We start from the raw sequence: 25,532 nt of genomic DNA on the forward strand, positions 1-25,532 counted from the left end.
AAAAGAGGTTTTCTTTCTTTAAAATGAAACTAGTACCAACAGCCATGTTACCAACAATAAAGTTATAATTTATAAATATTAAAACCTATTTTTAATTCAGTATTTCATGCATTGTTTTAATGCTTTTACAACTTTAAATAGTTCTGAAAAACCCTCACATAATATCGTCTGAAAAAAGTAAATTATTATATTTTTTAGGGATATAACGTGCATGGAAGATAAACAGTCTCCAACAACATGGAAGAGAAACAAAGGGTACTAAAATACAGATAGAACACAAACATTTTTGTTCTGTACTTTAGAGTTCATAATTCATAATCCATAATTTAGTGTATACTAACCAAAACACTTTCCTTCAAAAAAATCAAAGCAGTATCCTTTCTAAATTTGAAAGATTTCCATGGTCTTACAGTTTTCCAGAAATGAGCAACGAAGTCGTCATGGGAAAGGGTTTAAAAGTATTGTAATATTGTATCTGTTAGCTATAAAATTTTGGACCCAGCAATGCTGACAAATTTGACAAATTTGCTCTGAGGATAAGTGTTCACAGCTAAAAGCATGATCTCAAACCTCTGGTCTCAAGCTTGCTGCTCTCTTTCCATATTAATTTCAAAAATGGAGGAAAAGTTTTAAAAGTGCTCAGGAAGACTAATTTGTTTTTTGCAGCCAGATTTTGGGGGGAAAAAAACCCAAACCAACAAACCAAGAAAAAGCCCCATCAACGAACCAAGACCAACCCTTCCCTCCCTGTCCTAAACAAAAATTCTGTTACTGGTTTTCATTATCACGTATTTGTATCATGTGGTCCCCTAATAGTAACTCTAGGACATACTTTATCCAACATCTTTTTTTTTTTTGAGATCCAGCCAACATAACCAAGCAAGATTATAAAGAAGTATCAGTTTGGAAGACCAGACATATTTGCTGAAAGAGTAGGCTTTTAAAAGGACTTCATAAAGATTGTTGACCCAAGTGATGGTATGCCACAGCATAAAAAAATTCCACGGTGAAGGAAAAGAAATAGTTTTATTTTCCCTCCAGACATACTTAGCAGGAAAATTTAATTTCTGGCCAATGAGAAGGTCAAGTGTAGGAAGCATTAATCTCTTTTTAATTTATGTAAGGGTAGAACTTCTGTTTGTTTCAGGGTAGGATGCTCTTAAACTGTTTCTATAGTAAATTCATAGGTATTCTGAGAAAGACAAACTCGCTCTAAGTGCATTTAAAGCAAAACAAAGCCTCCTTTTCTGTAAGGTGATTGATGCTTTCTACTGATCTCATGTTTATTTGATATATGTTAATTCTTTATATCAAAGACACATCCTTTAGACTTGGTTCAGAAGTGTTGGCAAGATGAAAAACACTAGCACAGGTTTTTTTGACAGCTTAGTAACTGCTTAAGATTATTAAACAAAACCTCCACAGTTTCTCAGTCGATTACATAGGGTTATATGAGATGCAGCTAACACACATTATTTCAGACTTCACTTCACCCACCTTGACTAACCAGTTCTCTTTTTCAAAGAGAAATGCAGAGAAAGGTTTTTTAAGCCTCAAATGATTCAACAGCACTTCCAGCATTTTACCACTTCATCCAAAAGCCAGGGTTCTTTTTAAGAAGATACACCAAATTTCTGTATTTTCTAAGCATCTTGTTTCTATTATAGGGTAATGGTAGGTCACCATCCAAAGGCAAGATTCTATTCTGTCTTTGGTGTCCTACTGCAATATCTCTGATCTCCTGATGGATGGTTCAAGAGTTCCTGCTTGGTTCTTCATGAGCCAATCCAACCTTGAGATCAATACTGGACTTGGCAGCTGACAAGGGTATTTCAAAGAATTTTAATTACTCTTTTAAAAATGCCTCAAAACATCGTAACTAGACTGTCTTGGCAGAATCATTAAAGTCCTGGTTTTCAGATGTGAAAAGGTTAGCTTTTTTTTCCCCTTCTTCAATACTTTTTTTGTGGAGCAGAGCACATCCATTTACTAGCTCACTCCCATTAGCAGAAAACAATCATCCTAAAACAGAAAGTGAACTAAATTTACCTTATTTTTGAGTGTCTCTTATTATCTCTGAATTACACAGTTTATACCACAGAATGTCTTCCAAAAACAAAACTTCAGAAACAGGAATGGACTCAGTGTTGCTCATCACCTGTGATTTTACAGTGTCTTGAAACTGTCATTCCCAAAAGCAAGCTAAATCTCAAAGGAGCTAAGGTAATAGAAAATAACACAGAATAAATGAATAATATTTTCTGTTTATCCATGGGTTTTTTTTAATTGTTTTTATCCATTTGAAACAAACATAGCTTTGTAAAGTTCTTTCAGATATTTTGCCCTATTCTACCCAATTTTTTATTTTTTGGTTCTGAAAATCAGATCAAAAGTTAAAAGGAAGTCCATGCTGGAAGAGGGCATTAATTTTCCTTTATGCCACATTAAGGATTTTTCAGGACTAAAGTAAACCACATAAAGAAGATGCTGGGAAAAAAAAAAAAAGTAAATTGTTTAAAAGCAAAATTAACAAGCCAATAGGAATAGTTTTTTAATGAGCACTGAATTTTCCATTGTCTAAACAGTCAAGTTGTAGCTCAGTTTTAAGTTATTAATTTTAGGAGAGGATCAAATTTCATTCTCTGTTTTTAAGTGGCAACCGATGACTGTATCATTATCTTTTGACTATGAAATCCTGTTAATTCTAGTCAAGAAATACACGTCACCCTAAAGCACTGAAACTTTTATGTTCCAAAAATGAAAACCAAGGTGTTCATGCTCTTGGATATCAGAAACACAACACCTGGAAACACTTGTTTCCTTCTAGCAGTCTTCTGACATCTTTTATTTTGGCACTTGTACTCTTCCCCGACTTCCAGTCAAGAGATATGGAGGAACAAAAGCTTCTAATCATGTACAGCTCTTACTTCACTGCTTCTAGTAGGCTATTTTGTTTCCCCATCTTTGATTCCCATTTAAATGAGCTTTTAAATCATAATGTGATAAATCTATCACTGATTAAATTACTCTTTATCCTGTTTTACACTTCTGAGTGAGCAGGTGACAGCTACAGCCTGTATTTTCCTTCAAGTAATTTCAGCACAGCTTGATATTTTAGAAGGTATGCTAATAATATTCTTTAATTTTCTTCATAGTGAAAAAAATGTATGTAGTTGTTGGCCTACTGCCCAAAATCTCAGTTGGATAAGGAAAGACTGTATATTGCACATTCACATTTGATTTAGAGAGAGTATACATCTTGATGTTCAACTTCCATGTCAAGAAATAAAGGCAGAAAATATTTCAAGAGAGCCACAGTTTTATGTCAGGAAGTTAGTTTTGTTCCTTAGATTAAAATACCTGAAAATAATAAAATCTGTTTTGAATTCCCAATCAATATTCTACTTAATATCACCCTGAGGAGAACTTTTTGCCAAGATTTTTTTCTTCAAACTTCTATTTTTTTTTAAGCAGCAGTCATAAGCTAAAGTAGGAATTAAAATAAACCCTAGAAAAGTTAAACCAGCATGGCACTGCTATTTGTAGGCTTGCCTCATTTTTCTTCAAGATACCTACAATATCCAGGTTGATCTCAGAAGTACAAATGAAAAGGCTCATTTTTAATAACCAAACAGTTCTTCACTATCTCTCTGATAAACCATGATGATCAAAGCAAAATAACCATCTTGTTTTTTAATTCTGAGAGACACAGACATCTTCTGTACAGAGAAGTGATGGAATTGGTCACAAAGCACCAATTACCACTTTCAATTTCATGATTTATTTTTCCCTTTTCTTCACACTTGATGTTGCTCAAGACTGGATAAGATGGATCCCTGGAAACATGGCTCGTAGGAGCATCACCTTATTGGACAATCTCAGAATGAACCAAACCCACATATATCAAATGCTGCATGTACTTGTATTCTTTCAGAATGTGTGAAATAGCTTTTAGATGGGAGCTTGCCTTATATTTAGTAAAAATTACTTTAATGAGGGTATTTTATGCCTTCACTGGTAATAGGAATACTGTAAACTTGGTGAAACAGAATACTTTTAAATGATGTGTAAGTACCAACACCTCTTTCACTGTCTGTATGCTGGAAATATACACTCACCAACTGTTAGAGTGTCTAGTTCAATTTTAGTTCTTTTATTCTAGTTTCTTTCTTACTGTAGAAAAATAAAATCTTGGGGGGGTTTCCTATGATTCTGAAGCACTTAAAAGAAAAATCTACCTCCTAATCTGCAATGACCAGGGCAGCCTCAAATCCAAAGACTACATACAACAGTTATTTTACTTCTCAGCTACTTCCAATATAACATTAGCTGCATCTCTCAACTGCATCAGCAGGCACAAAAAAGTTAAGGGAAACTCTTACCTGCAAAACAGGAAAGAAAAAGACAGCAGGGCAACACTGCCATATAAAAAACCCCAACAATTTAGAATCGGAATATCACATCAAAATTACACAAGAGAACATTGAAAAATAAAAAAAAAAACCCCACACAGAAAAGTTTAGAATACTTTATATTTCCAATGAAGACACCTTAACAGAATCAAATTTCATTGCTTAGAAAAAGAAAGCTATTTTGTAGAAGTATTTTCAAGATCAGATTTAAGGCTCAATAAGAACAGCATCTTTGCAAAGGCCAGACCTGGTAGTTAAGAAAATTTATGACAACATATATTTATCAGAAGATATTTTATTGACAACAAATACAAAATTATTACTCTCATTCCCTGATGTTTCATTTTAAAGATAAAGCTTTTCCTTCACCACTTTTACAGACTTGTAAATAAAGCATTGTAAAAAATTAAAACAAAAAATAAAAGTGATAATAAATTAAGAAAATGTGAGGAGGAGGAGAAAAGTCCAACCCATCAAGGAGAAAATGCATCAGAAGCAACAGAAAAGTTATGCAATAGAAGTATCATATAGTATTCTCCTTCCAAGAGAACTTTGGGGATTTTGCACATTAAATAAAAATAGCAGCAAGGAAAAAGGATAAGTACAAGTGCATTTGTGTCCAACTTAAACGTGTTCTTACTAACCAAAACAGTAGTACTCATCAGAATCAATTTTGGGATGCTTATGTGAAGACTGTGAGTCCTCTGTGACAGAAGAATCACTGAACTTGTCCATATCTGAAGGAGTTTGGTGACCAGGGACATCATCCGCTAAGGTGTCCAAATAACTCCCCACTGATATTCCATCCAGTCCATCACTACAGTCCTGTAAACTGTTACAGCTGCCATGGAGGGATGTTTCTTGACTTTCTAGCAAGCTGCACAGGCTTCCACTCAAACTGCTGCCTCTGCTGGCAATGGCTTTCTCTTCAATCATCCACTTGATTGATTCAATACTTTCATTGATGAGGAGGAGCTGGCGCATAAGCTTCACATCAGTGGCTCGGAGATTAACCTACAAGGCAAAAGTGATTTAAAAAATTACTCTTTTCATAATCAAGCCAAACAGCAGTCTTGAATGGGTTAAAAGAAAACACACAAAAAATTTCCAGCTCTCCAGGATATTTCCTAGGACGAATCTATTTCAGTAACTAGTAAAAAAGCACACAAGCAAACAAATAAAAAACCCTGAAAGCATAGCTATACTTTCAGTGAAGTCAGGTGGGAACCTGGTCAGCCTCCCTAAGCACTGTATTAACAGGACTGCTAGTCAGTGACAACACATGTACGCACACTAGTACAATGACGTTTAGATGAGAAACACAGCTGCTATGACAACTCCCAGGGACAGCCTTTCACTAATCAGAGAAGCAAGACACAAAGCCATTTCTATTCACCATTACTCTAAACTACTTACAGCTACAGACATCTAGGCATTCACCCAAGTTATCTTTACTATGGCTACTTGGGCGACCTAAAATTTTCAGTGAGCATAATTTGGAAAAAAGCTTGTGGATATATTTAACTTAGACTACTCCTGAGTAGACATGAAAATCTGCTACATAAATGTCTGAGAGCTGAAATATTTAACTTGTTAAAATTGTAGCTTTTGGTTATTTAAACCCATGTTACATGAAGCTGATGAAATTCAGAATTAACCACGTATTATAGACACGGTGTAAGCATTTGCCACAGCTAACTAAACAGAAAGTAGACATTAAGAATGAACTCCTATTTTCTCACTTAGTTGTGGTGATTGATGCAAACACACAGAAGCATTAATAGTAATGCACAGTGGAATATTGAAGGGTTGCATTTCATAGATATATTTGAGTTAACCACCTTAATGTTTTTTGTAACAGGCAAACTACATAAGCCACTTTTTAAGACACTTCAGCTGACAAATAAAGATGAGACCTAAGGTTTATATTCATTGCTTCTTTCTCTTCAACTGAAACGTCATAGGTACTAGGAAAAAAAGTCTGTGACCCTGTTTTATGTGCCATATGGAAAATTTGGAAGCCTTCACTCAAAATAAAGAAAAATAAAGAAAAAACAAGCAAGATCTATCGCATCAGACAATAGATATTTTATATAATTCTCCAAGTCCACAGTTGTTGTACAGAAAAATAGCACCTGTATTGTTCATACACAATGGACTGGAACAGAATCAGTATTCTCAGGAAGCAAGCCTGTATCTTGTTTTGCAAAGAGTATAATCTGAACATGATCCTTTCCATACTCAAATGCCATCTTCTCAGTATCCTGAATTTCACTGACCTGAAACAGTTGCTCAAAAATTATTTTAATGTATTTTTATTCTCTTAGATACTGCAGAAGATTGAGTGGATCCAGCTGAGAACTCTTCCTAGCAGCCAGTATGTTTTTTTCTCAATACCTGTGACCAAACCATGTTGGTAGCATTTCAGTGTTTCAGCTCTTGCTGAGCAGTGAGTGCAATCAAGGCCTTTTCTTTTTTTCATTCTGCACTCTCAGCAAGTAGACTGGAACTGAGAAAGATGTTTGGACTGGACAGATATGGGACAGTTGACTATAAATCATCAAACAGATATTTCTTGCCATACAATGTTGTGCCCAGCAATAAAACCTGTGTATTTGATCTTCCCTATACAGCTGTTGCTTGGGGTTGGTTTGGGCTACTGGTGGGAGATGGTGTGTCACTCATTTTGCATCACTTGTTCATTTATTTCCTTCATTTTATAAACTGCTTTTATTACAATCTAAGTTTTTATCACTTTTGTTCTTCTAGTTCTTTTCCCCAGTCCCAGTGAAAGAGATGGGAATGAATGAATGAACAGCTGGTGGGTGCTTAGTTACTGGTCAGGGTAACTGGTCAACCCAATGCAAAGCTATTTCAGGCTTTGCCAGTCTACCTGTGTAACTGTCATATGTACTCCCAGCTTCCTTCCCCAGTCCCCTGGGGACTTCAGAATGACTTCTGAATTATTCTCAGTCCAGTATCAGAACATTTAACACAGCTAACCTGGTACTGTGCGAAACAGTTCTGCCTACCATTCACAGTTTTAACAATACTGCCCATCTATCATTGTTTCAGAAGTGAGGTTATGAAAACAGATTGACCATTTTGTAGTTCTACTGCTCAAGCCAATTCCTCTACTCTAACCAATAAATCACTATACACCATTTGCTCAGCAACCAGGCTATCATGAAAGCAGTAAATTACCCAACTTCTCAAATGCAATACAGACTTCAGCAACTTGAATATAAACATGCTCGGAGACAAGTTTCCCAAAAGGCTGATTAAGGAAATGTTTCACAGAACTAGCACCAACATGACTCAAGTGAAACAGTCCCTTTTAGATAAAGTAGACATCTCATGTATTTCAGATTCAGTTCACAGGCAATAATTTTTTTTCCCTAAAAACAGCAACAGCTTCAGAATTTTTGTGGAACAACTTTACTGCAAGCAATTCTTTGCATTCCTGAATACCAGAGTTGTCTTCCTCCTAGCTACCATGTCATTCCAAGCCTCCCATATCAAGAATGCGCTTTTCCCAAAGCAAATATTAACGAGTCATCTTTCTTTAATATGGTTTACTTCATCATCTGCTCGGTAACACAAAAATGTCAAAATGACATTTTTTGCCCCTTAAGTGCTTTAGCACAGACACAATCACACAAGCTTTTACTCACTTATGTAGCTGCAACCCATTTATCTTGGAAGTTGTTGGAGTATACAAGTTGAAGTGTTTTTGGAGTAAACAAGTCAGTCCAAGACGATTCTGCTAACAAGAGTTAACACAATAAAATCTCACCATGCTTCACAGCTCCATTTGTTATGGAGCACAGTAACAGGTACATTTCAGGAATAACCTAAACAGTGTATCATAGCTTATACAGGAGTTTCAGAACAGTTTTTGTAGCTGTCCTTAGAGTTGAAGCTAGAGCACAGCATCACCATAGGGAAAGTGTATGTTATTACAGATCAGTCCTCAGCAAAAACGTATGGTGTATAAAGAAAACAACAAGAGAGTAAAAACTAATTTCCTGTTACAAGTTAACTTTTATACATTTTTACTTAGTTTTGCTCTGTGTATTTGCAATAGTGCTTATCACAGGAAGGATACTAAATGTTTAACATTAAGAGCTAGTCACAGCCAAAGAAAATATTGAAATTGAAGTGACAGCATCTCTCAAGTAACACGTTCTGGTAGCATAAGTGCACAGATCAGCATTCAGAGAGAACCAGAGCCTTAATCTGAAACAAAAAGATGGACTAAATGCACCTGTCTGTGCCTCCCTCTCATACTTGTTGTTCTAACCAAGTATTTCTTCCTCTTTTGGTCTTCCATAATAATATGGACAACACTGTCATAATTTATTCAAGAGAACTGCTATATGTACAAACATAAGGACTTTTGTGTCTATATATATTCAGAGAGACACACAAATATTTATGCTATTTTTATATAGAATTCAGTGTTTTTGAGAAACAACTTGACTAGGTTAGTGCTTTTAGAATAAAACTCTTAGTGACCAGGACTGCTAAACAAGGAAATTATCACTTCTGGTCAGTCACTCAAAGTAGCACATTAGCTGTCCCTAGCCTGATCACTTAGCAGTCACACATGTAATCACAATTTGGGTAAAATGGCCTCACGTTTTGCTGCTGCATGTTCTGCAGACATAGCTTCCAGTTAGTTCCAAACACAGTGGGTTACCTTCCCCTTCAGAATAGGCAAAGCTAAAATGTTAAATATACCATTCTAATCTGCAAAAGCTGTTTGAAACTCTAGTTTCTTCCTGTAGATTACATTCTTTTAAATTCCTGGATTCACATGCTGCTTCTTCTAACTTCAGGAACTCTGCAGATATATTAATGGCAACCATAAAATGTGGTTTGAAGATATGCCTAAATAATTTAAATAATTTCAGTTTCATTTTTTTCTCAACACTTTTATGTCCTGTTCTGTAAGGAATCTACTAGTAGAAGGAAAAGAAGTGAGTGAACCTAAATAATAAGTTATTTTTTCAGGATAAGTCTTTTAGCCAGAGCACAGTGAGTTATGTCCTTGCAATAGACAAAATCTTATAACTTAATGGATTCAGGGACCTATTCATGTCAGTCAGATCACATGCTCTGCTCTGCACAGAATATCAAGATGCATCTCGGGTTGGTTGCTCTGGAATCTGTGTTCTAAAATATCTTGAGTCTGGACACAAATCCCATGGTAAGTGGAAGTGTATGGAAAAAGTAGCAAAGTACAGTATTCCTGGGAAAGTCCCTCAGAAGTTCAGGCCTGGGAAATCTTGCAGATTACCTCAGATTACCACAGCTTTTCATAAAATAGTAAATTCCATCAATTAATACAAGATATAATAAAAAACAAAACCTCTAATGATCCATGTCCAAATAATTTTTTTTTTGCATTCTGAGATTTCTCTTTTTCAAAAAAGCTAACTTTATTCCACTTCCTCCTGTTGTTTTACTGTTACAAACATTGAATAACTTCTAAAGTAACTAAGGAAATTAATTTATAAGGCAAAATATGAAGGTGAGGAAAATAAAACAGTGGTTTTAATTACTCAAGTCTTATGAAGATAAAAATGTAGTAAGAAGATATATAAGATTAAAACTCTGGTCAGTAAAACCTCATCAACTAATTCTGAGCGACCATTACAAGCTAAAATACTGTAAGCAACTTATTCAAAATCCAAAATTCAGAATGTGTGAATTCAAGTGTTATTTAATTGGAGTCACCAAGCTAAAATTTTTACAACAGGGATAAGTCTGGTGACACATACGATTTGTTTATTAAGCCAACACCTCAAAGTGTGAAGTATGCCATCTGAAGGTGAGCAAGCTCAAAGTGATACTATAACAGCTTCTCAACACCAGTGAGTAAAAGAGATGCTCTTTCCCTCCCGCCCCATTTATCAAGTCTACAATAAAATAAAACCACAAATAAGAGATAAAGTCTTCTCCTTTAACCAACAGGATGATTAATAGGCTGTGCAGACCTACATTGTACTTAAACTAAAACGTGTATGACTGTAAACTTCTTGCCTGCTTCTAAATTGTCCCGCTGATTCAAGGTGTTTGCAGTGGTTTCTTCATATAATTATGCTGCTTTAGGCAACAGTATTTCAGGATCAAGAAAAAATTATAATGTCTAGGCTGACCTCTGAATTTCAGCTTCTCCTGTATTTGAATCTTCAGCATCTCCTGTTAAAAATGCAGGGAGTTCTATACGACAGAGAGTAAGTTTACTGTCATTAACTGGAAGGCATCTTCTATGCATCAATGAAACAGTAATTGCTTGTGGGAATGTGCCACATGCACTCCACAGCAAAGCAAACTAACTGTGGTAAATTCAGATGCCAAAATAATTCAAGCTAACCCAACCTACCTGACTGAAACTCTGTATGAGCTCTCTCAAAGCAATGGAGGTGTGGACCAAAGCCCGGCAGAGAATGAGACTGACAGAGTTGAGGTAGGTGCTGCAATGTTCATCATTATGCCTTGTGTCTCTGTGATTTACCTCACAGTGATTTAGCTAAATTAAATTTCAGTCAACAGTGATAAAGGTAGATCAGCAGCGATAAATGTAGGTCAACAGCCTTTTCTGCAACTGGTTTCCTTCAGCATGGTCTTGTGTTATAATTTATTGCTGTACCATTTTCCCATATATTTTCTCCTGATTTTTAGGATTGTGGTGAGCTTCAGACAATGATGGAGCAAATACAAAAGCTACATATGTGATGTAACTAGATTTATGGGATCCATTGTTGCTGTGTAGTTATGGTTTGCTAATCTACTTTCTTTCTGCAAAGGGAGAAAGTTACACTGACCTTTCTCAGCTATACTTTCATAATGAGTCACAATAGAAATACTGTGGCAGACTGGAATTTTTGATCACTTAATTTTTGACTTCTTTTGCAATAGATTGCTTATACTTTTGCAACTCTTGAAGACTCCAAAATTGTTGAAACTCTCATATCAGATTTTTTAGGTAGCATTCATTACAATCGCTGAACTCACAGCTGCTCATAAAGTGAGTAGTCACTGGGTTTTCAGTTTCTGTCTGCACCCTTTCTTACTTTAAACAGAGGCTCTAGCCTGATCATTGTCCTGCTTCAGATTCCTGCATTTCCACTGTAATCCTTCACCAAGTTCTTGCAATAAATATTTCTGCATGTCTACCTGTAAAATTTGGCAGTCACATAACACAGCTTTGAGAGCAGTGACTTTTAACTAGGAAAGAGAAAGTGAGACCTTGTGATTCCACATCAGCCACAAAAGGATTTTACTGTAAGGAGCACTTACCAACCCATTAGCTAAAGCAAGGAAGTGGGCAGGTCAGGTCTGAGCCACCACCAGAATAATGTAGAATACACCAGAATAATTAGGAAGCAGAGCAGCTTCATGAGAGAGTATGTTAGTTCAGTAAGCAATGAGAGTAATAATTCAATGAGCAGGTTCCAAGGATATTTCTTGCAAATATACAAGCAAAATATTATGCTAATATGGTTATCATCTGATACAGGAAATTACAGTATTGGCCATTTACATTTCCCTTATAACACCCTATTTTATTATTTTAGTTCTATGCATACTAATTGTTTCCCTTATACTCGATGGGAAAATATATACCACCAAACTGTGCAATTATTTAGCCATATTATATCTGAAAAAAAAAGGGAAAAAAAGGTGAATCTCAAGGCCTTTTTTCACTGCCTTGAAATATGCATGGTCCTTGTCTGGAGAGTATGTGTGGGCAGCCTGCCAAGTGCCTTAATACCTTTGATAATAAAACATCAATGATTAGGATGAATCATTTGATCAGTAGAGTACATTTTTTCTTATAAAATTATACCATTTGAGGTATCTTGTATACTTAAATGTAATAAAAAATTCTCGGGGGGGAAGAAGTACATTTTTATTTGTTTGTTTTATTTTTTTGGCCATCTCTATTTTTTTGTGAAATAGAAGAAACTATTTAAGCATGTCCTAAGTAGATATGATGATGATTGCCAAAAAGAAACATGAAGTACAACTGAGAGCAAGTAGAAGGAAAAAAAAAAGTTAATTAGCTAGGTTCTTATTTCCTCACCTCCTGTCCAAGTAAAACAAATGTTAAATGAGCTAACTAAATGAAAGCATCACAGAAATCAAGCAGAGAAACATCCAATCTCAGAAGAATGAAAAATACGAAAGGAAAATCCTGACTCTTTTAAAGTTTAGTTGAATTAACATGAAAGGAAGCAGTGACAAAATGTAGATATTTGCAAAAAGGAAGAACTTCTAATGCTGCTGAAGGTTTTACTGAATGCTTCCAATATTGTCAAAAAACCATCATCTGACCTTAGAAATGTATCTACTATGACAAAGGTGCACATGTCCAGAACAATCCATAATATGGACCCACATTTGTTGACAGACAAGATAAATCCACTGCAAGCATTCAGGTCAATATGAAGCTGCAACATTTGGCTGTGGGTGTCAGAAAGTGTTACAGCAGATGGGTAATCAGGGCATCATTATAAAGTGTTCTGGACACCAGCCACAATGCAAGGCTGCATGTGTCTTCTGACCAACATGAGACAGCACTGGGGCTAAAAAACATATCTATTTTTTTTGGTGGGATTTCACTCTCTGCCTTATTTATGTTTGTCTTGAACAAAACACAGCTTAAGAAACACTATGCAAAAAAATGAAAAAATATAATAGCCACTCCATATACCTGTTCATCCCTTCAAAACGAATTATTTTTAATACAAGTATTGTGGAAGTATACTTGGAAACGTATAACTACAATAAAAGAAGATAATGGGGTTTTCTTACAGGTATATCCAAATTTTGAAAATATTGTATAAAGATATTTATGAAGATACCTTAATTGAGATAACAGCAAAGTTTGAAAATATTTTAAAACTTTAAAAAGAAAAAAAAAAACCCTAACAAAACCTTGTCAGAACACCCAACTTATTTAATTAAATATCACAACTGAGACACAGTAACATTAATACTTGGGAGAAATCAGAAATCTCTTGAAATTCCAGTCTGCTTTCACAAGACCACTGGAGAGACACATACAATTTAAAAAATTAAATATTTGTCTGAATCTCCCCAGAATTCAAATCAGAATTCTGTTTGAAACAATTCTGTGTTCCTGGGGATGGGGTATATCCTTTTGAAATAATATTTTTAATCTAACAATCAAATCTCTAGTAAAGGCAACCTTTAATAGAAAAAAGTACTACAAAAGTACTATTTACTGAAGGTTTATCTGGATAAGAATAAGAAAGAACTTCAAGACAGCTTTGGTATTATAAATCATCACAGGTGCTCCTAAAAATGCTTTAGCAGTCCTAGAAACTGATTTGCTGATCACTGGGATGCTTCCCCTATTAAAACATTTATGAGCATTATGTTACCATGGTAAATTTTTAAATAAAAATTAGTCAGTATCTTAAAAAATAAGGGTTTTTGGTTTATTCTTCATGTTTACTTTGTGACCTATTTTGAAGTTCCATTTCTTTCAAATTCAGCTTAAATTTTTCTTTTTAATACAAAACTTCACCCAAATTTCCTCACTGGTCTCCTAAAATATGGTGCCTACACAGTCTTTAAATCTCTCTGAAAGTACTAGCAAATTTGAGGTCTTTCAGATAACATCAAGCTGCCTATTCTGAGTCTTTTTTAACAAAAACACCCTTTCAAACTTCCAGGTATCTATGAAAAATTAAATAATTTAGTTCTTTCTTATCCACTAGGAAGGTACCAAACAGCTAGCAGCCAACCTGCATCTGGCATCTATACATTAAAAATCTAGGAGCAAACAGCAGGCTACAACCATTTCTAGCAAGCTGAAATACTGAAATTGGCCAGAACAACAACCCAAGCAAGCTGTTGAGAACTACACCAGCTGCAAATTTGAGTCCTTTAGGCTCAAAAACCCATAGACCCCTTTGATTCCCACAGAACACACCATAGCAATTCAGTCTGGAGGTCATAAGGTATGATTATCACTGTGAATTAACGATTAAACAAAGACACATCCTGTGCTTCCAGGCAAGGATGTGAGAAGGAAATAAAAGTAATCAGTCATGAAATATAAACTTCAAGGAAAAACCAGGCACTCTAGGTAACATTATCTTTCCACTTTATTTGATCCCTTCTCTGATCAATAACTATTATCCACACCATATATTGCAGTCCTCAGCTTCTCCTACACCACTCTAACTCATGTCACATTGCTCTTTTTACACTTAAACCTGTTCTTAGTGAAGATTTCTACATAGAAGAGCACTGGGGCATTGTAGTGTGATTCTACTTCAGCAAAGAATATCAATTGTAATTATCAATGCAATTATCAGATGTATGAGTAGCTTTAGAAGGAATGAAGGTCACTGCTTACATCTCCCATTCCTTTCTGCTACTGAGGAAGTACTAGCTACTAAGCTAGTTGGGGAGGAAAAATGAGGTTCAAGACATGCAAAACACGGCTAGGAAATGACAAATATGGCCTTTCTGAATAATCAAAGATAACCTGGGAAAAGAGAGAACTAGTCAAGGAGAACACAGCAGATTTGGAGTAGTTTGGTTGTACTTGAAAAGGGCTTGTAACAGTTCTTCTGAAGTAAATTTGTTATTAAACTTCACCAGAGCAGGAGTTAGTAAAAATGAAGGAGAGAAATCACAGAAGATTAAAGATCATAGCATTGCTTTGGTTGCATTCTCTTTCTTGCCTGAAATGGGTGGACTGATGCTCCGCACTGGTGAATGCTTAAGTAGCTTTACGAAGTTATCATCACAGATGGCTACCTCATCTGGCTATGGCGTGAACAGCAACCATGCCCTCACTCTCCTGCCTCAGTCACAGCAACCAGTGGCAGGTGCTAACAAAGGAGGATGTAAATTCCACAGGCATTTGAAGAACATCACTATTGCTTTGGTATGCTAGTAGTACTGCTCTTCTCTTGCTAAGAGGCTCCCTCCTCTCTCTGCTGTAGCAGGATTTACAATTCTCTCCTACAAACCCTTAACACCAGAACCCTGCCACACAAAACCACTTGAAATAAAAATATTTCCATGCACTGCACAATTCTGCCAGGACACGTGGACAAACCATTAACATTCACAGTGGTTGAAATAGCCCTGTGAAGGCAAAATGTAGTTGAAGTGACAGCACGAAAAGTCCTGTGAAAGTTATTCTGGCTTCATATTTGTAACTCTCATAGCTGTATAGTTTGAAGAAGACTAGAAAAATAGCATAAAGTTTACAATGACTCTCTCAATGACTTCTCCAAATTGTCACATTTTTGTGTAAATCCATTTAAATTCCATTAGTCAGAAAACCTTTCTGCCCATAAAAAAGATTCTTCAACACCAAAACCGACATAAACCACTGCCACTGCTTTATTATTAAGCACTTTGCTCTAAACATGCACTGTTTGCCTTTGTCTAACAAAGAAAATGGTCTGTATTACCTGCCAAACTCGAAAGGCTATTTCAGTGTGGCTGGAACAGGCCTTCTCCAGGCACTCTTATAAAGGTACATATTAATCTCACTCCAGGAAGAACACTAGATACTCAGAATCAGAAAATCACAGAAGAGTTGGGGTTGGAAGTGACGTCTGAAGATCATCTAATCCCACATCACACCTATGGCAAGTTGGAGAGGATTAAGTCCAGGCAGGTTTTTAAAATTTCAGGAAAGGTAGACTCCACAACCTCTCTGGGCACCATGTTCCAGTCACCCTCAAAGTAAAAAAGTTCTTCCTTATATTTCCTCCTGTATTTCAGTTTGTGCTTGTTGTCCCTTGTCCTGTCACTGGGCCCCACTAAAGAGAGTCTGGTCCCATCTCCTTGACAGCCACTCCTAAGATATTTATACACATTGGCAAGAACCCCATTCAGCTGTCTTTAATCCAGGCTAAACTGGCCCAGTTTCTTCAACCCTTCCTCATACGAGAGATGATGCTCCAGACCCCTACTCATGTTTATAGCCCTCTGCTAGAGCGGCTCTTCATCTGCCATAAACTGGAAAACCCAAAACAGATCCCCAAACAGCACTCTAGACATGGCCTTACCAGGGCTGAGTAAAGGCAGGGTGTGTACACAATTTTCACTAGTTCTCTAAGCAGATGGCTAAATACTACAGATCCTATTCCTCCTTCCACAGAATTGCTCAGTTTCCTCCTTGATGTCAGGACCATTTTGTTCTAGTCTCATAATTATTGAAAAGATCAAGGTCTGAGTCTGAAGTTTTTTAAATTAAAAAGTATTTTAAACTGAATATTAAAAAAATCATGTACAATGTTTGTTGTATCTCATAAGCAGGTGTCTGATTTAACAAAAGCAGTGCAACTGTCTCAAATACAACACTTCTTTAAACCAATGGAAATTCTGTAGGAAGACAAAAAGAAAAATGCAAAGCAACCAAGCTGCTCTTATTTTTATTTCTACCTTGGGGTAAAAATGTGTGAGCTTGGAAACACTCACTGCATTACAGGTCTTGGAAATGTTTCCTTCTGTAGCTAAAGAGAGACAGGTTCCATAGCCAAACCAGAATTCAGTAAAGTATCTCTTCTTCTGGAAGCATTTGAGTAATGAATGCAGCTGATATCTAAGAGCAGCAAACAAAATCACAAATTAAGCCAGTAAAGCGTTTACAGAATCTGAAACCCCCAATAGTTAAATAGCAATTTACCATTGCTTTAATATCACTAAATGTTTTCATTTCATCTGGCACTGCACCCAGCAGGGCCATACAGCACTAAGAGTTTATTGCATAGCATGGCAAATGAAACATTCGGGTAACTTCTCTGGCAGTTTAGCAAGTTTCTGTTTACAGTTAATTAAGAAGTGTGCCATACCATTCTCTTGACAAACTGTGTTAAGAAAGGCTATGTTGGTGGGGAAAGACAAGGATAGGATTGCTGAGGCCAGGGTTGCCTTGGTGTGCCAGTATGATCTTCTCTGTTTATGGGAGCTCTAGCGAGTTTGCATATGCTGACAAAGCAGAGTAGCTGACCTTATATATGTATATAGCTGACATGTATATACTCTCCAGCGTCTTTCCTTATCTTCTACAGAAGAAGAGAAACCTCCTTGAGATCTGCTACAAAGAGGGGGATCCTCAGACACATTTTATTCCACACACTCACCTGAGGCAGGCAACAGAGGGGCTCAGCACTGAAACACAGAACAAGTGATCTGTGAAATAAATGATTGTCCCAATATCCTTCTGGATTTGAAAAAGCTTGGAAGCTTGAAATATGTTGTTTAGATCTTACAAAGATGTAATACAAGATGTGTTACGGACCTTCTGGGTGTGTTTTAGAGAGTCATTTTGGTCACCCTCCACATTAGGGCCACTTTTCGTTGCTTACCATGAACACTTCCACCATGGGAAAAAGCTTATAATTAGAAGCCACATTTATGGGAGTAAAGCTAAATAACAAAAGCTCTGAGTCTGTTTTCACAACAAAAAAAGTTTCCCTTTTATTACAAGATTATCCGAGTTCTTCATCTTTACAAACAGTAAACTGAGAACCATCTTTTGGAACTGCTTACATATAGTAAGTATAACTGCCATGTTTATAAATTAAAGTTAAATCCATCAGATAAATTGCACTCAATTTAACTGAATTCCAATTGCTTTTCAACAGCTCAGATCCTATGTCATTTTACTCCTGTAACTTTGTCTTCATATGCTTCAGATTCAGTAACCAGCCTCAGGACTTGGCCAGAAATGAAACACATGGAAAATAAACACGTTCACTGTGGAAAGTTTATTAGGTTTTGACCTTGAGGGTAAATAACAGACAAATAATCTAGTAAAATTGAAAACGTGAATTAAAAATGCATTTCTTGTCTTTTACTATTTACTGTTAGGAAAAAGAAACTACTGAAGAGTAGAAATGCATTTATTTGCCATCACTTCTGCTTAATATATATATATTTGATACTGTGCATTTCAAGTTTTTCCCACTCATATGAAAAAGGTAACTTTAGATTGTTGTTGTCATAAGTAACCACATAAAAGGAAGTATTCACACAAAATTATGTTGATCAAAGGGCTGGAAAATCTGACAGGAGGAAAGGCTTAAGGAGGTAGGTCTTTTCTCCTTAGAGAAGTCTTGGGAATAGAGGTCTCTCATCACAGCATTCCAGTAACTTGGGCTGATACAAAGAGGACTAGGAGAGATTTCATCTTAATACAAGCTCAGTTTTATTCAGTGAAGGCGATCAGTCATGAGAACAACCTCCCCAGTTAGATGGCTGAGGTTTTCAAGGTAAGACAGGGTGCTCAACAGTGTTACCCAGACTCCCTTTCCTTTGAAACTAGATGGTCTTCCTAAGCTATTCCTTATGGAATAGCCCTTCCACCCCACGCTATTCTATGAAAGCCACACTGTTATGCTGATTTCATCAGAAAGGTTATAATCTATTTGCTAAAAGTTATCATAAACTGTACAACTCTGTGCAAATGTGGTTTACTATTCATGTTGTTTCATTACAAATTGTCAGGAATCAGACTTCAAAAATCAACTTCAGTGATCCTTCTACTCTTGGAAAAAGCAATCAGGAAGGAATCATGAAATTATAAGACATATTCTCTGAAATAAACGCTGTCAAGAGTCTCATGGTAGATGGGCAGTCTAACTGGAAGTCTTGACAGTAGCATCCCTGACACTGCTGTGATGATTCACACCACACAGGTGCACGTGCACTAAAGGACCTCACAGTGACGCTGCTTACTAAGGTACCAGCAATGCTTCACACACACTTCGCCATGCAGCAGCTAATAATGTAAGCACGTATTCATCCGTACTTCCTGGGGACTTAAACCCTTCAGCAGCTGCTACGGCTGAGTAAGACGTAAACTCTGACCGAGTAAAACATCAAGATGTTCCAGAATTCAAATTCTTCTGCCAGGCACTGAGTGAGATTTGTCAGTCAAAATATATGTTTAAATATGCATTAATTTAAATAACCTTGGTCACCTCATCCTTCCAAAGATGATCTGAAAAGATGGAAAACTTGGCAAAATTCTGGCACTATAATTAAGTTGCAATTTTTCCTTATTGGATTTGATTATTTTCCCTAAGGATCAACCTACAACTCCATTTTAACATGACTCACTGTTATGATCACTGCCCAATCTGCATTATATGCAAAAATTACAAACTCCTCTACTACATCATGCAAATTGGAAGGTATGGGGAGAACTCACTAGCAAGGTACAGGATTAACTCCTTTTTCAGTGAGCTTCAGGAGGACTTGGGGAAACAGGTTAACTTCTATTTTTGTATGCCTTTGCTGTATGTCTAAGAGCCTCACTTCAGGGATTCATTGAATAATGGCTCACTAAGAAACAGGTTAATCAAACTTGCCTGTGCAGGTTTGAGGCTTAGCCACTAGTAAGTTTATATTTAAGATTTTATCTTCAGTCAAGTTTTTAAGCAAAAATTACAATTAATCTGATCTAAAACCAGCATCTGATATACAGTTTGCATTGCTGACTAAGTACACTGAAGCCAGATCTTGGCTTCAGTTAAGAAAAACTGGTGTTACCACACAAAACAGTGAATATAGCAGCCTACATCTACAGCATGTGTTAAAGAGATATTTCAAGTCATAGTTGTACACTTTTTAAAATCTGTCCTTCAAAGAAACTAATAAATGCAGATCTCCCGCAACTGTAGATCTAATAAATCTAAGCAAATAGAGAGCTGGTAGAATAGGGTTACAACAGCTCTGCCCTCCAACACGAACCTTCAGTGATGTGCTAGGGATGGTTAAAAAAAAACAAACCCAAAGCAAATTTAAAAAGCATAAAGGAAACAAGACAAACCAAACCATCAAAAACACAACAAAGAACTGCCTTCATAATGATCACATTTGCCTTAATTCCAATTTCACTTTGCAACAGATCAATGTTAATTGCCTTCATAAAATAGTTGTACCAATACTGAACTAGGGGAACAAAGGAGAAGTCAGCTAATGAGTTAGCATAGGAATATGCCTCTATCTCAAATGGCTTTAGCCTAAATCTGGCATGCCCAGCTCTTTGAAAATAGGACTGTTTCAATTACTTTATCCTCCACTCAAAAAACCGCTGCACTCAGTATATCCAGTTGGATGTTCAGACTCACCAACAAAATTTCATTCTCAATAGTGTTCACTGGAAGGAATCTCATTACAAGTCCTAGCACTGCCATCCACTCCACACTCCCAAGACAGTTTATCTTTTCTGTCTTAAATATTTTTATGTAAAATATTTTTATTATTGTGTGTAATGCAAGATATACTGTGTTTAAATTTGTAGCTTGCAAAGAGGTATTAAAGAGTTGATTTTGGAAACTTTTGAATTAAAGGGAAAAAGAAACCCAACCAATCTCTTTCTTTGAGGGCTAAAGAAAATCTCCTTTTGAGTAACTCCAGAACTTGTGAAGGAGAAATGGGGCTTTAGAAGCAGTATTATTTCAGGCTGCAGAATGAGCCTCACAGATAAATTATTTACTGCAGTGAAGGTGCATGTGTTGAATGGAGTATGGCTGTGGCTCTAAACATTTATGTTCAACCCCCCAACAGAATGTTCCAACTGAAAGGCCATGGGAAGAAAGATCTTAACAATAACACTGACAAATTTCACACTGATTCAAGGATCAGACAGTGGGAGGTATTCACTCCACTCAAGTTCGAGCAGAGCACAGTATTTTGACTCATGCTGGCAATTGCATCCTCCTTCTCCTCGAATTTGTAGCCTTGTAACTCAAAGGTTTTCAGGATCCAACGTGGTCTCCATCAGGGCCTTCATGTGAAAGTGGAGAATAAGAAAAGGGAAAATAAAGCAAGGAGAATAAGCAAGTCCATATTTCAAGAATGATACTCTGCGTGCTCGGTGGGTGATTCCAGTGACCATTAGCAAAATCAGGCTTGAGGTAAGGAAGAACCATTCTGAACAGCAAAAGAATCTGAAGAAGCAAGGGAAAGCCTCAAGTCCTTCACTCAGCAGATGGATAGTTGCCACATACACCCCACCTATTTGTCAGGTCCTGTACCTCAGAGTCAAACTGAGAATTTCCAAATCAAATATTGTCTTTTATATATATATATATACACAACTAGAAAAGAAGGACCTGAATAACCTCGATTTTATATGTTTACAAAGAGTTTGTCTCAAGTCCGGAACAAGCAAGCAAAAAAAGCAGAGATAGTTCTATCCAAAATTCAGTGAGTGGGCTGTAGAAGCTGCCATCACAGTACAACTAGAAAACAAAAGCTTAATGGATGACACTTGGTTTTCTGAACTTCTAGTCTTTTTCATTTTTTTGCATATTTACTACTGCAGCAGCTACAGACTACTTTTCTAGACCTCCTATATCTTGTAGCAAAGCCAAAGAATAATGCATTAGAAAGAGGTGTGAAATAACAAAGTACAGGTTTTGGCTCCATTTTACAAATTATATGCACCAAAAAAAGAGGAAAGAAACCTAGAAAGGAACCACAATTTTTACCTGATATTGTTCTTAAATATGAGTGCTAAGAAAACTGCAAAGGGGCAAGTGACAGATTAAGAAGCTGAACAGACCCTTAAGGTTGAGAAAAATTCTGAAGATGCTAGAGATTAAGAGAAAAAAATCCAGTAAAGTTCCAGGAATTCACACTCTGGCTTACAGAAGACAGCTGACAGCATGAAAAAGGTAGAGACACGATACCAATACTTCACAATTAGTCATTGTAGTGGTGGTTTAATGGGCATATACAGACCAGAAGTCAAATGGAAAGAGCATTGTAACTGATCTTCTCTTACTCAGCATGAGAAATCAGTTCAGAAAAGTCAGTCACTGAAGTGACAAAGAACAGGAGAGGTCAAGGCTTTTGGGACTAAAACATGTTTGTGCTTAGGGCAAGGAGAGAAAAGAGGAAAACTGGACGGCAGGATGAAGAAGAGGCAAAAAAAAATTGTGACATGACATTTGCATGTGTCAAGTAGGTGAAGAGAGCAACTTGAAAGGAAAAGGTGATACAGGCAATTCACTCAGGTCCACCCTCCCTTAATAGACCTAGCTGTCTTGACATGGAAGAATCATGCCAAAAACTCTGGCCACCTTATTTGCTTCCTTTGCAGTCTGACATCCCATACATTTTAAGCTACCTGCAGGTCATCACACTACCATTACACAAGCTTAAAATTAAAAAAATAAGCATGAGATAAGCAGGCAGTGTGTTACTCACTATCGAAACTGAAATTCCCAGTGATTGTTACCCTAAAACCATAAAAGCACAGAGTAACTGTGGTTGGAAGGGACATTAAAGATCATCTAGTCCCAACCTCCGTGACATGGGCAGGGATACCTTCCAAATGACAAGCACAAAGGCACTCACAGTATCTCTGGGCAACCTGTTCCAGTGTCCCATTGCCCTCTGAGTAAACAACTCCTTCCCAACATCTCTGAACCTACTCTCTTCCATTTTAAAGCTGTTTCCCCTCATTCTGTCACTCCATACTGTTGTCAAAAGTCCTTCTCTCCAGCTTTCTCGTTTGGCCTGGTCTAGGTACTGAAAGGTGGCTAAAAGATCTCCACAGAACATACTGGTATTTTGATTTGTGGAGATCTCTAAAATAATATTGAAGCCACACAACAGCTTAAGTTATACCACAACAGCTTAAACTTTTAAGTTACACCTCAAGATTAATGTTACCATGTTGGCTATTAATACTCAAAATACCCATTCTCTTCCCCTTTTTGCCCAGTACACTTATTCTTTGAATAACCCTTGCAAACCCACACACTTGTGTACCTACATGTAGGAAGGGACTTCTGGTATGGCATTGCACTTGTTCACACAGAATGATACCATTTGCTGTAAATGGCTGCGTTCCAAAATTGTTGCATAAAGTTATTGCAACACTTTGCCAGAAAAATCCCCATTGCAACCTGATCAAATTTCATACAATTTTCAAATAATCTTAGTGGCGGGAGCTGTGGAAAGAACTGCTACTCAAAAGTGTCTTTTGGGACCTCACATCACACTAATACAGTAATAAGAATGGAAGGTTATCTATGCCTGTACATCTGGGGTGCGCTGCATTGTCAAGATCATATCTGCTTGAGTGCTCACTAACACCTGGTTACTTGCTTGCAAACAGTTTGCTTTTGATTTCTCTTAGAAAATTTAAACCAGTTTTATGGCATTGTGGCAAAATAGATTTATTGAGATGGTGACATACAAAATAGGACAAGCACCTGCACTAAGATAGTAAACAAGTCAGAGGATCTGAACTACATACAACATAGCCCCATCACATATCACTGGCAAAAGAAAATGTATCATTCAACCAATGTATAAATAGTTGTTTTTTTCAAGAATTACCCTGCATTATCTCCAGCCTCTTTGGAAATAATTACGTCTCTGAAGACTGAAGTCAGCAAACAAGTGCCTGAATTCCAGGCTAAATTTCCAGCCCGAAAATATCCTGTGTGTCTTTGGGTGTTAGCCGTGAGCAGGAAACAGGTGCAATACAGAAAACGCAGTTTCAACAACGGGAAAGTAGCGCATTATTTCGTTTATTGGTGCTCCAGCTTCCAGTACTTCTAACGAGCGGACAGGAATAGAAGCCAACTACGACTCCCTGGCGAACTGCCCCGCTGCGAGGAAAAGAGCCGACAACTCCCTTGCTCTACGCCGCACCGACGAAAGGCCTCTTGCTCTCCCGGCCGGCAGCAAAGCCCTCGCTGCCGCCCGGCCCGCCGGGGGCTGGACTGCGGCGGCCGCTGCTCCCGGGGCAGGCAGCACCTCCTTGCCGCGGCGGGCCGGCCGGCAGAGCGCAGGCAGCGGGGGCCCCGTCCCGGGATTACCGCCGGTGCTGCCGAGCGGGAGGCGGCGGTGCGGAACGGCTACGGCGGGCGCCCGGCTACTTACCATCTCCTGCCTCAGGAGCTGAAGTTTCGTCTCCAGACGGGCCAGGGCGGCAGCGCGGCGGCGGCGGGGGCCTGGGGCCGCGGCGGCGGGGCGGGCCGGGAGCTCCTCCCCGCGCAGGGGCCGCGCCAGGCTCTCGGGCACTCTGCGCCCCAGCTTCTGCTCGACGTCGCGGAGGTCAGGGGGCGCGCCGGGCTCCATGCCTCGCCCTGCAGGGGCCCGAGGCGGTAACGGCGGCACTACCCGCGCCCGCCCGGCCGCTGCCGGAGCGCGGAAGCGCCAAGAACCGCGGCAGCGCCGGCGGATGCGCCGCGAAGGGCACCCGCGGCGGGCACGGGCATCTCCCGGGCGCACCAGCCCCTCCCGCCCCCTCCCCGGCCGCGGGGGAAAGGCAAGAGCGGCCGGGCGGGAGCGATGGGGCAAAACGGCCCCGCTTCCCGTACGAGACCGCAACGCGCCCCGGCAGCTGCGGCCGGCACAGCCCGACCCGAGTCATCATGCGCTCCGGCCCGCTGCAACTTTAAAGCCGCGGGCAAGTGGAAGAGGCGCGGCCCGGCCCTCCCACCGCGCTCCCCGTGCGCCGGGCGCGGCACGGCCGCGGGGCGCCCCCGCACGGCGGGGACTGCGGCTGGGGAGCGCCGTGTTCTGCGGGGACTGCGGCGGGGAGAGACGAAGTAGAGGAAAGGGGGAAAGAAAGGGGAAAAGTAAAAAAGAGGAGGAAAGGGAAAGGAAAGGAAAGGAAAGGAAAGGAAAGGAAAGGAAAGGAAAGGAAAGGAAAGGAAAGGAAAGGAAAGGAAAGGAAAGGAAAGGAAAGGAAAGGAAAGGAAAGGAAAGGAAAGGAAAGACTAGGAAAATGAATAGAAAAAGAAAAGAAACGGAAAAAAATGAGAAGAGTCACTCCTTCTAACAGGGAGAGGAGCATAGGTACGCTGTGAATGGTAGTCATCCCACTCATCAAGCAAGTTTTATTGCAGGCAAGTGCATTCCTCCCAACCCCCCTTTTATTATTTCTATAACTTTTTGTCCTCCTCCTCTTTGAGAAGCAAAGCTTGCAAGCTGAGTCCGTTGCTCCAACTGGTAGCAAGACACATGTTGGCTGTGCAGATAGCAGTGCTTGATGTGTCCTGTTGATCCTTGTACCACGATGCTCCTTGTCCCGTGGCACTGAAAAACATTTAGGTGTACTGAAGTAGGAATAGC

The 25,532-nt window shown here is 38.4% G+C and overlaps 1 protein-coding gene across 1 annotated transcript; it reads right to left on the bottom strand.

Moving 5' to 3' along the window:
- Positions 1-5,051: 5,051 nt before the first annotated feature.
- Positions 5,052-24,533, bottom strand: LURAP1L (leucine rich adaptor protein 1 like). Its single transcript, XM_062513300.1, has 2 exons — positions 24,336-24,533; positions 5,052-5,426 (listed from the first exon to the last, which is right to left on the bottom strand). The coding sequence occupies exons 1-2, from the start codon at positions 24,531-24,533 to the stop codon at positions 5,052-5,054; spliced, it is 573 nt and encodes a 190-aa protein (XP_062369284.1).
- Positions 24,534-25,532: the final 999 nt, after the last annotated feature.

The sequence above is a fragment of the Cinclus cinclus genome, chromosome Z, assembly GCF_963662255.1.
Source record: "Cinclus cinclus chromosome Z, bCinCin1.1, whole genome shotgun sequence".
NCBI classification, from domain to species: Eukaryota; Metazoa; Chordata; class Aves; order Passeriformes; family Cinclidae; genus Cinclus; species Cinclus cinclus.

Excerpts from the sequence above, each read along its gene's own strand:
- LURAP1L (XM_062513300.1), bottom strand. The coding sequence starts at position 24,533 with ATGGAGCCCGGCGCGCCCCCTGACCTCCGCGACGTCGAGCAGAAGCTG. Across the intron at positions 5,427-24,335 it reads AGCTCCTGAGGCAGGAGATG|GTTAATCTCCGAGCCACTGA; the intron begins GTAAGTAGCCGG and ends TTTGCCTTGTAG.